The 15,845-nt window shown below is 37.7% G+C and overlaps 1 protein-coding gene across 2 annotated transcripts in view; it reads right to left on the bottom strand.

Annotated features, from left to right (window-relative positions):
• The window catches only part of NBAS (NBAS subunit of NRZ tethering complex), a 158,736-nt gene extending 143,066 nt beyond the window's left edge, over positions 1–15,670 (bottom strand). Inside the window, exons 1-9 of one of the 2 annotated variants that reach the window (XM_031610992.2) lie at positions 15,328–15,670; positions 11,892–11,946; positions 11,248–11,284; positions 9,724–9,801; positions 8,609–8,656; positions 7,365–7,408; positions 6,048–6,181; positions 5,205–5,338; positions 5,004–5,102 (exon numbers count right to left, since the gene is read on the bottom strand). In XM_031610992.2, coding sequence (XP_031466852.2) covers positions 5,004–5,102; positions 5,205–5,338; positions 6,048–6,181; positions 7,365–7,408; positions 8,609–8,656; positions 9,724–9,801; positions 11,248–11,284; positions 11,892–11,946; positions 15,328–15,462 — 764 coding nt within the window. In that variant the 5' untranslated portion in view covers positions 15,463–15,670. The remainder of the gene's footprint in view (positions 1–5,003; positions 5,103–5,204; positions 5,339–6,047; positions 6,182–7,364; positions 7,409–8,608; positions 8,657–9,723; positions 9,802–11,247; positions 11,285–11,891; positions 11,947–15,327) is intronic. The other variant, XM_090136391.1, reaches the window with a different exon arrangement.
• Positions 15,671–15,845: the final 175 nt, after the last annotated feature.

The raw sequence follows: 15,845 nt of genomic DNA on the forward strand, positions 1-15,845 counted from the left end.
CACAGAAGGTGCTATAAAGATCCACTGAAAACATTTCCAGATCTAAAGCACATCAAAGCATTTTCCCTTTAAGCCCTTTGACTTTATTAACAGGCAGTTTTAGATTTAACTGATGGTTACTTTGACAAAGAAATTAAGAACAGAGGTTTACGTCTGTTTGGAAGCATCAATTTATTGAACAAGCCGTCAAAAAGCAAAGTATCTGAAAAAAAAGGCATGGATTGAAAAAGCCAGAAGTTGAGGCGAGAGAATGCTCCTCTATCAAAGTGTGAGTTACTCTTGAAATATTCTACCACCTGGTGGCTGAAGCTCATATAGCAATCGTCCACTGTTTCGATCAATTTCAAAATAAATTAAGAAATAAAAAGTGATGCTGCATCTCGCTAACAAAAAAACTCTGCTACAGCCCTGCTAAACAACAAACAGTAATTTGATATTATTGTACAAAGACATCTAATTTTAGCTGCCCAGACAACTGAATAGTATCTGGCACAAAAGTGAAGAATCTCTCTGTGTATTTCATGACAAGACACCCAATTTAAATAAATCTCTTTATAACTTACTCTTCAGGGCACTAGAATGAGTATTGATTTAATGGACATGTTCAATATGAGATGAGTATTTCTGGTAGACTAAAACTGATTACTGAAGAAAAGTGCCCTTTGAAAAGAGAACAATTCACAGACTAAATGTCATACACTTAATCCGTTCATTTCTTTCCTGCACAGCTTTGTTTCCCCTCTTCCCTGCATTTCCTACACTTTCACCACTGCAGACTGACACACTGCCTCTCATCAAGTAGAGTAAGGACTGCCCCCAACTCATACAAAAACATGACATGATAAAGTTTTTCTGGAGAACTTCAGCTAAAAACAAGGAAGGAAAAAAAAAAACACCCAGGAAAAAAAACCCTTCAGTTGAAACATGGTACCACCTGAAATTCCTAAATTCCTCCTTACAGCTCTAGTAAGTTTTAGGACAAAATATTCAATCTACCCTGTTGTGCATGATATTGACCATGACTATTTTATCTGGCCAAGAATAAACACACTGGCATACTCACATCTGAGCACACAGCCTAGTATCAGTGAACACAAAGTTGTATTTTACAACTCTGAAGGATGTTGGCAAAAATCAATATTACAAAGATCATTACATATAAAATGATTCCTTAAAAATTTCCTACTCTCCTCACCCTCCTTCTTTCTTATTAAATCATGGAAGAAAGTTTCACATGCATCTGCATCTCTTTCATGAGATCACTGCAGCTAAGCTGTCAGTTCTTAATAACCAAAAGGCAGCAGGCATAATTCTCTGGAAAATTAATTTATCTGTAGTCCTGTCCATCCACAGGCATCTACATTCTTCTATAAGAACCAGCTTCTACTGCAACACACCACTCAGTAAAAAAGTTCAGTAAAAGCAGTAACTAAAATTCAATTACAATTGACTGCACAGTGCCAGAGGTGACTCAGAAACAAACAGTAGCAGAAAGACCAAGAGAAGAATTGTCAATAATAGTGACAGCACTGGCTCCAAAACTGCCTGAACTAGCTCTCAAAAACTCCATCAAGATAAATCTTTTGAAAGAAATTTTGGAAAAACTGTCACACACAGTGCAACATATTTATAATTCAAAAGTATCTTTTAGGATAAACAAAACTCAATGACAGCTGGAATTAAGATGTCATATCAGTTTAGACACACACAAAACACACAACCTCGAGACAAAACGCCTTCTCCCAGGACTGCAAAGAAATTCATCATCACAGCAGGTACTTAAAATTTTAAAAAGCTTTTCAGAGAGCAAAATGCAGCAGCGGGGGCAGAAACTATTAAGATGAATAACACAACTGGCATCTAAAGAAAATGAAAAGTACTCCTGAGAGGCTCAAAGATCTGGCCTTGTTTACCAATTATTTTTTCGAGACTAGACAGGAGATGACTCCAAAATAACAAGACTTGACAGGAAGGCTGGAAATTGCAATGGGAGAGGGGTTGGTTTTTCTAGGTTGTTGATTTTTGTTTTCTTGATGGTTTTTTTTTTTTTTGGGGGGGGGGGGGGGGCTTTTTAAGTTAGTTCCAATCTGAAGAAAGTACTATGCCAACAACTTCCTCACCACCAAAAATATGAAACACTATTTTTTCACAGTAAATCCTTGGTTTCCTACACAAGCCAGAGGCTGAGGCCACTCCTGATGAGCTACAAAGCAATGTTAATTTAATAACTGACACTTAACTCGGTAAGGCCCTCAAAGAGAATATATGATGACAGAACTGGGCAAGGGGTTGATACACCAGATGACTGTGCTATGAACAGAGTGAACTCAATAAGTTGGAGAGACGGGCCAGTAGAAATCTCAGGAAATTCAAAAAAGGAAAGCACAAGGACTGCACCATGGGAGGAATAGCCACATATGCCTATGTTAACTGGACAGAACAGAAGAGACAGAAGATGGCTTTCCAAAAGAGTATCTGGGGAGTCCTGCCAAACAACAAGATGACCACAAACCATCAACATGCCCTTGCAATAAAGAAGGCCTAATCCATCTTAGACTGCATGAGGAAAATCACTGTCAGTACGTTGGGAGAAATGATGCTTCCCATCTGGCTAGCAGATGTTAGGATCCAACATCTCCGGTATAGCAGACTGAAGAACATGATATTGGAGCAAGTCCAGCAAACGGCCTTTCAGTCTCAAAAAGCTGTCTGCCATTACATATCTCAACTGTACTCTGTTTTCAAGGGTTTTATAAAGTTAGGCTAAAGATAACTAGCATATTATTGGTCTCAAGAACAGCAAGTTCGATTAAGGCATTCAAGAAAAACCTTGAGACTTCTCCACAACTCTTCACTCATCAATTTTGGTACAAAAAAAAAAAAAAAAAAAATCAGAAGTTTCAACTGAATCTAAAGCCTTAATAGCTATCATACATAGCTATCACACATTTTAGGCTCTAACAAAAGAAATCTTCTGTAGAAATTGCAGATAACCCCGTAGTAGGTATTCAACTCAAAACTAAGATACACAAAATAAGCAAGGTGATGGAACTCCCACTACAGAGAGCTCACACTAAAGCAGACACATACAAAACATACGTTTTATCAACTAAAGAGCACTGTAAATTCTGTCATAGATGAAGACTAGTCTATAGGAGAATGCAAACATTCAAGCATCTAAAGAGCACCTAACATTTTTCAACAGCAGTGAAACTCAAGATGCTTCTTCTCAGGAACTACTGTTTCAAGTCTTCCTACAGAATCCGATATAATTCCTATTGAAACATCCTCTATATGTTAGGAACCATTAAGCTTGGTCTGAACAAGAAAAGAATGAATTGATTCTGTTGTCTGGTCAGAGTGCTAAGAGAACTCCACAACCTATATATCAAACTCTCTGTTTAGTATACTGAGTATCAACTATGTGGTATTACTAGATAAGAGGTGGAAAGAGGTAACTACATTCAAAATTAATCTTTTAAAGTAATAAGCTGGAAAAACATTAGTTCTTGTCAATAACCAGTTTTTCCTAAAGGTAGGTTAGACAGCTCATTTAACACAGAATAATGAGTTTCTAAATCAGTGAGGTTTCTCCTAATATTCTATAGCCAAGACCAATTTCAGTTTGAAACAATGCAGAGATGTAACCCTGGGCTGGTTGATTCAATCCTAACAGTTCTAGATATTTTTCTTGTACTACAAAAGTTCTTATAATTGAAAAGTTGCTGAATTTATCTTGATACATAACAAGGAGATATAAAAATGGTAGTTATATTTTCAACCACAGTACTTGCCTAACTAGGCTCTATTCCAACAACTTCTGGTTCAAAAGTAGAGGCAGACTGAATGGCAGCCGAAGATGTGGTAGCTGTGCCCAATATGTTACTAACAGAGAAAAAGCATCACAAAACAACTCCAAATACCAAAGTCAGAAAGGGAAAAAAGGCTGTCCAAGTGCAAAATCAAATTCTGAGAGAAAGAACAAAAACTTATACTCCAGCTCTTAACCACATGAAATTCAGAAACATCTCTTGAAGCTATTTCTGACACTCTAAAAATGCTGCTAGCACAAGGGAGACAAACAGTAAAAGACACAGCTTGATTTTTCTCTCCTTAAATCCAAGTGCTACATTTGATAAATGAAATCAATTGTTCTCAAAGAATGAAAATACACAGATGAACAGACTCAGGTTACCAAGGAAAATACCTCAGTCATGTTTTCCCTGCTGTTTTCTCTACACCTAAACTGCAGTTTCACTAAAAAAAAGCCATACTGCAAGACTTTCGGAGAGAGTTCTCTAGGACATGCATTAAGAATGTATCTGCCAAAAACTGGAAATAATTGAAATTAAGGGATAGACAGCTCATGACTTCATAGTTTCACTCTCTCCTACTGGTATTATAATTAACTACAAATTAACAGAAAAAAGTTCACTTGAAAGAAATTGATTCTGAGGTCAAGCCTTGGTTTTTTTGGTGTTGGTTTTGTTTTTGGCTTTTGGGTTTTTTTTGGTTGGCTGGGGAAGGAAAGAAAAAACAATCCTCACTGGTTAAGAAAAAAATGCTTTAAAAAAGCATGCAAAAAGAAAACGTCTCTTTAAATTACATTCCTATTTAGACCTTAATCCTAGTGAATATTCTTTAGTATTACAGACATGATAACCTAAACATGCCTATAAAGGATTCTTCTGGAGCTCCCAAGCATGCTGGACGCTACTTGTTCCAATGCCTCAGTGCCACTATCATTCAAGAAAGCGTATTTCCCTTAGTATTTGTACACACTACACAACTACTTTAGTAAAGTATAAACACCTATTAGGACTTCTTTCATAGATACAGTAATCCACAATTAACAACTTGTTACTGCCAATTCATTAAACATCAATATTAAAATAGACACCCCTTCTCTCCTTTTTAAATACATGCAGCACACTTCATTCTTTATCTTACCACTTTTCTGCATCGTTTTTCTGTTATTGGAAGGTAACAAACAGAACACTCACCTGTGACCGGGATGGTAAATGACAGTATTTATTCCATGGGTATAATGGCTACTAAAGCTGAAACTATGACTTTCTTGGAAGCTCTGATTTGTTCCAACACTGAATATAGGGAAGAAAAAAAATATATATATAAATGCAGATTTATGTTCTTTACAGAGTGAAAGAATTGTTTTAAAGTTATCAAAGTAAGACAAAACTTACCTTACAAGGTAACTTCTCAATTCTCCACGATAATTAATGACAAGTAGTTCAGCTGACCATTGAGCACTTGCTTTGTATTCTAGAAAGATCAGTCCAGCAATAGCATAACTCAGTTCTCCTGGAAAACTTGCTGTCTTTTCCCAAAAATGTAGACGGATGCAGAGTAAGAAAGGTAGAGAGAGGAAGGAAGAAGAAAAAAAAAAACACCACACACCTTGGTTATTTTGTGGAAATAAAATGTACTATTTCTATAAAAACGTATCCACAAAGCTAAAGTTTCATGATTTGTATTAGCAACGAGCTACACTTCCTTTAATCTTGATTTTAAAATATGTTATAAATAATGTCCAGAAAGATACAGAAATATACTAAAGAAACATACTTGAAATACTCTCCTCATGTATACATAAAACACAAAATACATTCTGCCAGGCAAGCCAATTGCAATTATATGCTCTCATCTGAAGGCAGAAACAAAGAAAAATCTCATGTTGCTCTAATAGCAATATTTTCTTGATTCTAACTCAATCTGCCTATAAACTGCCAATTTCCAATCTACTATTACAAACCTTAATCATTCACACACATACTAAGTAGACAAATCTATACTAAATCTAAACCTATACTTCCAAAATCCACTGTAATTAACACAATTCTGGCCAAAAGAAATGAACATTCTGACTAAGTACAAGAGCACAAAGGACACACTTTGCACATTCTACACAACTTAATGTTAATTAACTATAACATAGCCATCATATGATAAACATTACGTAGTGTACCTATGCATGGTCATCATATTTTAAGTTGTCCTAAATGAAAATTTAATTGAAGACTACTTACCGGTGAAATGACCAAAAGCTCACTACCCATTAGGTCAAACACTCTCACTGTTCCAGTGCTTTCAGCATAAGCAAGTAATGTACAGTCGTGACTCCACGCAACTCGCCTCCACTGAGGGTTAGGATCTTTTGGCACTAGAAAAAAGGGAAAAACATTCTTAAAACTTGAAATAGTTTCTTGTCAGCACTGTCATCTACACTCAGCTGATCTTCACTAGTCAATGGCCACAGTGTGAATCACAACAAAAATGTCCGCAGTGGACAATCTAATGACCTAATCCACTGCCTGCCATTGCTAACTGTCTTTACCTTGGTCATGTATTCCCCCTTGCATAAACCAACACTCATAAAGATTTTATTGTTATCAGTTTTCTTCCCACCCTACAAGCAACAAAAGACGTAAGAGAAACAGATAAAAAAAAATTGTTTAATTATGTCTACAGTTACCACAAAATTTGTGCTAATAGCAGATCTTGTTACCACAATTTTGCAACAGTTTTATTAGCTGCGTATACTACCTCCTAAAAACAAGTACTCAGTCTGGTCAACCAACAAGAAGATGGCAATTTACTGTAAACAGCCTATTCCATGGCTGTATGTATCAGGACTCAAAGATCTATAAGGACTCCTTTCAACCCAAACCACTCCCCGTTCATTGCAGGGGAGTTGGACTAGATGACCTTTAAGGGTCTCTTCCAACTCTAAGGGTTCTATGATCCTATGATCCATCAGGCCAATTGAACCCCACTGCACTTTTTCATGTGGTAGAAAAATTCATATTTGATTAGAAATAATTAAAAAGACCAATTTAAGTGAACATTAAAAAGTTTTAAGGAGTAACTTCTATGGTTTGGAGCCTCTAGCCTAAAGACAGTCATTTCCTGACAGATCATCACTGATCTACTTTCTTTGGAAAGTAGCATCTGCTATGTCAGGAGGTAGAGATCAGAAAGAAAAAGTGAACTAAAATCACTTAAGTAAATAAAAAAACAACCCTATCTATATAAAAAAATGGCAGGACATCCCCATCATCATTACAAATTTACCTTGTAGGAGGAAAACAAAAACAAACAAGCAAGCCTTCAACATCCACTATGCCTCCAAAATCCATTAATTTAACTACCATTTCATTTCAGATACTGTATGTTTACTATAATGAAGAGAACCAGTGCAGAGAGAAACAGAGCTAATAAAAAAATTGAAAATATTAAGAGATTCTATTGAATGTTTTTAAGAAGTTAGTAAAGCAACACTACCACTTAGCAATGCATGGATAAACAACAACGATGACATTAAGTAACAGTGTTGTATTCTATACCTTGGCAAATTCCAACTGTGGATCCAAAATCATCTTTTGCAGACCTGCAGAATACATCTTATGATTAATATTACATATTAAATTAAAAAAAAGAAAGAAAAAAGAGAAAAAAAAACAAACAAAAACCTGTACTTACTCCATTTTCCAGAGTAAACAAAAAGCTATAAAAGTACCACAAGTGTGCAATTCAAAGGCCTGCGTGTACTTAAGTACTTGTTCAAAAGACAGATAGTAACCTTCAACCCTTAGGCAGCTAGTCTCAGTTACAATACTGTTTTAGAAACCCCACTTCCAGACTATAAGAAATAATATTCTCATTTAGTAGTAATGCTGTTCAAAATAAATGCTGAGGTTCTGAAATGCTGCAGGAAGTTTTTTTCTTTAACTATTCAGTATTCTCTAGGTGATAATTAAAACTTAAAAAAAAAAAAAAGCAAGAATATAGTTATAATAACACAGTTGAAACACAAGATTTATTCTGTAGTTTATAAGTTGACATTTATGGTGTTCACTCCACTTCTGATTGAACAATTTTCATACACTTGCTTCTTTTACATATAAATGGAAGGTCTGACCTTCTAGCAAATGGATTTTTGTGAAGCAAGTAAGCACACTCAATCAAGATCTGTACTACAGCTAAATGTGCTCTTGAACTGGCAAAAGAAAGCTTGTTGTTAGGGAACAGAAGGGAAAAGGAAAGCACGAGTCTTTATGGCAATTCATATTATTTGTAATATAAGGTAAAGCCAGCTATTCTACAGAGAAGTAGAACAATATCTCCTTGTCACACTTCTTACAAGAGAAGTTTTGTTCTCACATAACGACTTGAAAGGGGAATTGAAAGGCAAAGGCTAGGAGACCACAAATTGGGCATAGTAGTCTGAAACACCTTGACAGTTTTCTTATACATCTTAAAAATATATATATATAAATTAAGAAAAAACACCCTACAAAAGGAAATACAGATAGTTTTTATCTATAACTTTTGTCATTGCTAATGAGGGACAGAGAGTGTGAACTGTTTGTTTTTAAAATCACAAGTGACCAAGACTAAGAAACAGAAGGCTTTTGCTTTCTAAGTAATAACATATTTTAAGAGTATCCTGTAAATTAATTTCAGAACATATACAGCATTCTAAAAGAACAAAAAGGTACTTAAAACTCTGGTTAGCAAGTCAGTAGAAACACTGTCTCAGAACTCCACAACTCCATTGTGGTTATGAAACAACACAATCTAAACTTACCTGATTTCTACACGCTGATCTTGCACAACTGCCAACAGTTTACCATTGCTGAAGAGGAAAATAAAGGCATGAAAGTCTGTTAAAACCCAGTTCTCACAAAATGTTGATGAGAGCTTTAGCTGCATTTCTGCACAGTTAGATACAAATTTCCCAAACTCTTAAACAAAGAAGTATCTTAATAAAATTCCCTTCACGTCTCTGAAATATTTCTGTCACAGTATTCAATAGTAGCACTAAGAAAACAGAAATAACGTCCTGTTATAATAACAACCTATAATCTTGCTGCAAGGAAGGTCAAAATCAGATGTTTCTTACCATTTATAGCAGCAATACCTAAAACTATGCATTGCTTTATCTGGCATAAACAGCCATCATACATCAGTAAGTCAGGTTATCTCCTTAGGAGCAGGCTTTTGTACCTTACATTCATCACTGGAACTGGCATACTGCACATCAAAAAGATCTCCACTTCCCTCAAGGAGTCACCATCCTCATCTGTTCTGTATTGTTTACAGAACTCTTGTTCTGTTCTACACTGATAGTAATTAATGATAACAAATAAGTTAAAATATTCCATGCTACTTTCACGTTATTAAACTATGATTTCTGTATCCACTGATGCTTTTTTTTTTTTTAAGCCAGTGATTTCTCTGCTGTTTCTAAAATTGCTTTAGAACCACTGTACCTTTGAACTCTCACTTCATCCCTATACATACAATAGCAGATGGATCTTGACAGTATGCATTCCCTTCCCCCAATTTTAAAATAAGCAATTTCTATTACATAACCTGCAAGTTTTAAGTCCCTAACTGATGAAACTCAAGTTGTAATCCTTCTGCTGGAAGCATATTCACACTGCAAGCTATTTAGTTCCGAAGCTAAAAGAATATTCAGACATGAATCAGAGATGCATTAAAAGCCCCTGGATAGCAGACTGACCTTTCTTTTCCCAAAGCTGCCTGCAAAAGCCTCCAGCATTTCTCTCAACTGGAGAGAGTAGCATTACTTTAATTAGTTATTAACTCAGCGCTGTTGCCATGTGGGCAGGGTGGAAAGCATCAGTACATTCACTACCACCCAAAACAGAAAAGCATACAAGTATGCAAGCTGGTTACCTTGAAAGTACTAAGTGCCAGTTGATCTGCTTATTAACTAGACGAACCAGTCCAGATGGTAAAGAAAACTTAGCAGGGCTGAAAAAAAAAAAAAAAAGAAAAATATTAGCCTTATTCAGAACATACACGTAACAGTACTTGAGATACACACATCAGGTGATGTAGCTTTAAGATAACCATCAACCATCCGGGACACTTTAGCAGACAGGTATGAATAATCAACATACACTGCCAGTGACAAAGGTTAACAATATCATCAGCTGAATTAACAGAATCAAAGCCACATCTTCAGAATGATCAGTAGTAAGTTACGAGAACACCAATAAGCTGGTGGACAACCAAGATGGTCAAGGGACTGAAGTACTTGCTCCATAAGGAAAGGCTGAAGGAATTGTACTTGTTTAGCCCAGGGAGGAAAAGGCTTCAGAAAGGACTTACCAAAGCCCTCTGATACCTACAAGGTTGCCAAGGAAAGCCATTGAGATGCATGGCAGAAGCGCAAGAAACATCGATCAGTAAAAATAGAGGAGGTCTGAAGCTGATATAAGGTAAAAAAAAAAAAAAATTCACCATGAAGTAAAGCACTGGAACAGACTGCGCAGACAGAAAGAGTCTTAAGAAACCTGATCTAAGTTTAATGTTCACCTGCCTTTTTCAATTCTTCCTTTCCTTATTTATTACATGTAAGAAAATGGCAACTAGTTTCAAAGACTAGAAATCAGACTTTTAATATGACTACTGGTGTAAAGAAAATCCTTGTGACTAGGCTTGTGTGATGGCATGGGGCCCATTAACACAAATAAAAAGACAAAATAAACTAGAACACCAGAAACAGGGAAAGTCACATTGCCTGCTAACTTAGATCTACAGTACTGTTTCACAGGGATGAAAAATGAATGTCCCTTTTTATATTCCCAAAAACAGTAGGATGCCCCTAAAAAGAGAGAATTGGTATCTGGTATATGCAAAGGGCGTCAAGAGAGTGGTATAACCATAGAGCTGCAATTCTCCAGGGATGCTGTATTTATTCCAATACATATATCTTTGAAATAGGATCATTTAAGTGCTTTTTAATCAGAAGATAAATTTGTAAAGGTGTGAGCATTGCTCACACAGTTAGAAATCATTATGAATTTAAAAAAGAAAAAAGAAATTTGAGTTATAACTTCAATAGACATAAAACCTATCACACCATCATAATCATCATCAAAGCTTAAAAAACAACAACTCCACTTGCAGTAGCTCAGTTGGGAGTGGGGAGGATAAATACTTTCCTTTTTGAAAGAGGATGATCCAAATGATCCAACTGCAAATTTATTTAGACTTCTGATAAGTCAGTCAAACTAGTATACACTTTCATTTTCTAGACAGGTTTCAGATGAAAAAGGTGTTTTCAACTTCAGTTTATGAAGACAATATTCTAACCAATGTTCAGTTTTACTGCCATTAAAAGTAATTTTCCATCAAAATCAAGAAGACATTAAATCGCCAAATAACAAGACTAACTATTATGTTCAAACCTACCTGTACCAGATATATCGAAGCAAAAGCAATGCAGGACCTACAAAAAAAGAAAAGAAGGGAAGGGATTACATCTCTGGGTGTTTAAAGACATTCTCCAGCTTACTGTACATAGAATTTCACACATTCCCATAAAAGAAAATGTTTCTGGTGAAAAAGTCTCTATTCTTGGTTAATGAATATTTAAGTAAAGGCAAATCTCAAAGAAAAAAAAAAAAACAACATGTTTTTATTAATTCTAAGATAAATGCCAAAAGATGAAAGTGCAACTTAATTACTGCATAAATCAAGAGCTGAATTGGCAATGATGACAACGTAAATTTTCCTCTTCATTCCATAAATAGCAAATAGCCAAAGCAAGAGCTCTTGAAAAAACATTTTTTGCAAAATATAAGAGAACTTCTAAGCTTCATAAATGCATGTTTTTCTAGTTTGACCCACTAAGCTAATAGAGGCAAGAAAGTTCACAAAAATAATACACAAATAACACAAAGCAATACTGCTAAACAGAAAACACCTTTCTGAAAACAAATCTTCCACTCTATTTTCATTATACTAGACATTCTAAGGAGCAGAAATTGCAAATTTTACAAGCAATTCACATATCATTCTCAAGATTCATGAACATAAAAGCAAATCATGTTTACCTGTAATTGCTCTAGTGATGATAAATGATGCACCATGTTTTCTGTTGCCTCTCGGCTGCAATTATAAGAATAATGGTCAAACTCTGATATACTTCATCACTTATATACTGCATTCAAGCATTCCTTCTGCGATTGAACATAAGCTGCCTACTAGCCTACAAGTTCCTTATGTATCTCAATTACTAGCAACTTCATACAGCAATTTAGCTGTATAAGCTAAAACAGACTATAGAATCAAATATTTTCACTGTCATGGTGTAATAAACAAAATTTACTACAAATTACCTATTGATTCAGCTTTCCTGTGGTCTTCGGGTAGTAACAAAAAAAAAACTGATTTCTGACTACATTCTCCTGTAAGGTATTACATTACAAAATACTCTATGTCATATGAATGCTATATTGAACTGTAATCCCCAGAAAAAGCAATTGGTGTTCAGCAACCTGCCTTAAAATGTAACTACTAAAACTGCTTATTAAAGTTTGAGAAATGCATTTTAAAAAAGAGCAACTGAAGTAAAACTTTAAGCATCAATTTGTACTAGGCAGTGTAGCCATTCAGTTCACCACACTACTCAATAGTCTCACATAGCCCTTCCAGCACTTCTGCTCTACTTTTGTAGATGGGAGGACCAAATTTCTTTCATTTGCATAGCATTCTCCAAACACAGAAAAAATCAAACATGAAACAACATAGGATGTACATTCCTACCTATAAAAAGAGGTACAGTTATTTGCTAATAAGAAAGTAGGAAAACCAGATTAAGACAATTAGTAAGGGAGGCATCACATACAAACTTGCAAAATAAAAAACATCACGCCTGTATTTTTCTACATAAAACATTAGAGCATCACAAATTGAGTACTATAGTAGGTAATGAATGAATAAATTACTTCTTTCCTTCGGTATACAGTATATACTTGTTAACTCAGATACTCAGCTCTCTTATTCCAAGTTACAGCAGCAAAATACTGGAGGACACATAAACAAAAAGGAGTATTTGCAAGTTTAAAAATATATTTGGACTCAAAAATTTAAACTATTAAAATAAAGATTAGTAGTTCTCTACACAAAGCCTGCAATCCAGAAACAGTCTTTGAAATAATCAGGCTGTTTTCTCACAGTACATTAGAAGTCAACACAGCTGCACTAATAGATAACCTCCCAGATTCAGGTTGACTGATCAGGAAGTAACAAGGTATTACAGTAAAGAAGTGGACTATAACTACTTCTTAAAGCTATCTTCGTACTTGGGGAGAGTGGCAATTGTTTTCAGGGAAATGAGCTTGTTAAAATTTTTGGATTAAAAAACAGCATTTTCAAAAAACTTTTCCAAATATTGCTTATACATACTGTATTATATGCTACTATAGTCTTTAGACTATATTCCCTACAACTATTTTTTTTTTTTTTTTACACTTCTGTTTTCACTTCTGAAATAGGTCACACACTGTATATGAATACAGGTAACTTTGATTTTTCTACCAGTCTCTTCTCTTCAGTCAGTTCACAGAATGGCTTAGGTTGCAAGGAACCTTATAGACCATCCAGTTCCAACTCCCTGCCATAGGCAGAGCTGCCATCCACCAGATCAGGCTGCCCAGGGTCCCATCCAACCCGGCCTCAAGTGCCTCCAGGGATGTGGCATACACAGCTTCTCTGGGCAGCCTGTGCCAGTGCCTCACCACTCTCTGAGTAGTGAATTTTCCCCTAACATCTAACCTAAATCTTTCTTCTTCTAGTTAAAAGCCATCCCCCTCGTCGTATCACTGTCAGACCATGTAAAAAGCCAGTCTCCCTCCTGTTTATAAGCTGCTCTTTGTACTGGAAGGCTACAACAAGATCTCCCTCGATCCTTCTCTTCTCCCAGCTGAACAAGCTCAGTTCTTTCAATCTTTCTTTGTAAGAGAGGTACTCAGTCTTCTGGATCATCTTTGTGGCCCTCATCTGGAACCGCAGATACAAGAAGTGGAAAAACTACTGCACAACAGCAGCTGGGAGAGAATATGTCTCTTCACTAGTTCAGGAAAAGAGAAGGAAGGAGCAGAATACAACCAGACAAAGCATTATGAACTGACCACTATTGCTCAAGGCCATGAGGAAGATGTAGAAGAGCTGAGACTGAAACAGCCTGAGAAGAGAGAAGGATTAAGATGTTTTTTAGTAATCAATGCCCTACTCTGTTATCATTTTCCAATTAAACTAATCTTACCCTAGACTGTTTGGCTAGTACAGGTAACTGGTGATTTCACTGTCCTTATCTCAACCTACGAGTTCACCATTGTACTTTCTACCCCATGTCTTGCTAAGGAGGGGGAATGAGAAAGCAGTGTGGCAGACACCTGGCAGCCATCCCTGGTCAACCACCACCACACTTCAGGGAAAACAAGGAAAGTATGAAAGACTGCCTAAGCAACTGCAATGACCCATTGAGAAGAACTGAATCACAGAATCACAGAATGGCCAGGGTTGGAAGGAACCTCAAGGATCATGAATCTCCAACCCCCCTGTCACATGCAGGGCCACCAACCTCCCCATTTAATAGCAGATCAGGCTGCCCAGGGCTCCATCCAGATTGGCCCTGAACACCCCTAGGGATGGGGCAGCCTCTCTGGGAGGCCTATTCCAGCACCTCACAACTCTCTCTGTAAAGAACTTCCCCTGACATCCAACCTAAATCTTCCCTCCCTCAACTTCAAACCATTTCCCCTTGTCCTGCAGTTATCTACCCTGTCAAAGAGTTGGTTCCCTCCTGTTTGTAGGCTCCCTTTAGGTACTCAAAGGCTGCAATGAGGTCACCCCGCAGCCTTCTTTTCTCCAGACAAACAAATTACAGTACAAAATAACATTTTCCCATTTTTCAGGGTTGGCCATCTACTTGCACGCCTTGTGGGCACAAAGTGACATAATTCTCCCTTTTGTCTCGCTGCTGAAATTTCGGATACAAACGCCCTGACCTGCAGGTCTGGAGGGGGAGCTGGGCTGCCTCAAAGCTGTAAAGATCTTGTTTGCAATGGCACAGTTTGCACTACTCTCAGCACAGCTGTTGCTGGAGATGAGGCCTGAAGTTTATCATGCCTTTCTTCATGCCTATTCACTGGTAAAATCTGTTATGTATTGTTCATATAAAAACAGCGAAAAAAACTTCAAGGAACCCCAGGCAGCGTATCACAGCGCAGAAACGAAGGGATGTGAAAGACAAGACACAGCACCGGGACAGAGACAAGAATGCCCAAGGGCACGCTATGCTCTCACCCTTGCTGCTGCCCTTTCCCCCCCCATGCCCGAGGCTCGCTGCCAGCAGCACCCCGTGCCGCGCTGCCCGCCCCCAGCACAGCGGGACGCCTCCCGCCTCCCTCCGCGCCGCCGACGTGGCCGCTCCGCTCCGCTCCGCTCCCCTCCCCCGCGCCGCAGCCCCGCCACGCCGCCACTCACCTGCAACTCGGTTTCCGGAGGCCACTCGGCGTTAACCAGCAGATCGTACAAAATGTTCTCCTCCCCGTCCTCCTCTTCGTTGACGGCCGCCATCCCCTCCGCCCTCGGAGCCCCTTCCCCGCCGGCAGCAGCCATACTAACCCAGACCCTCCCACCGCCGCAGCGACGACGGTGCCCGGCGGAGGCCAAAACAGCGGCGCCGGCGGCTCCGCGCGGCAGGCGGCCTTTAACCCCTTCAGCGCCGCGCAGCGGGGAGACGGGCAGCAGCCACCACTGCGTGAGCGGCCGCAGGGCACCGAAGGGGCACCTGCTGCTGTTGGGAAAGCTGCACAATAAGGGTGGGGGAGAAGAAAAAAAAAAAAAAAGCTCTACATTTAGAATCGAGTTGTATTTTAATAGCAACTACCTCTTGCCTTTAACTTCTCTCAACGTTATCCCGACAAAAAAAAAAAAAAAAGTAAACAAACAAACAAAAAAAACTTTCACACACACAAAACTCACAGCTGCGTTATACCAAA

This window comes from Phasianus colchicus, chromosome 2 (assembly GCF_987193195.1).
Source record: "Phasianus colchicus chromosome 2, bPhaCol1.hap1.1, whole genome shotgun sequence".
NCBI lineage: Eukaryota > Metazoa > Chordata > Aves > Galliformes > Phasianidae > Phasianus > Phasianus colchicus.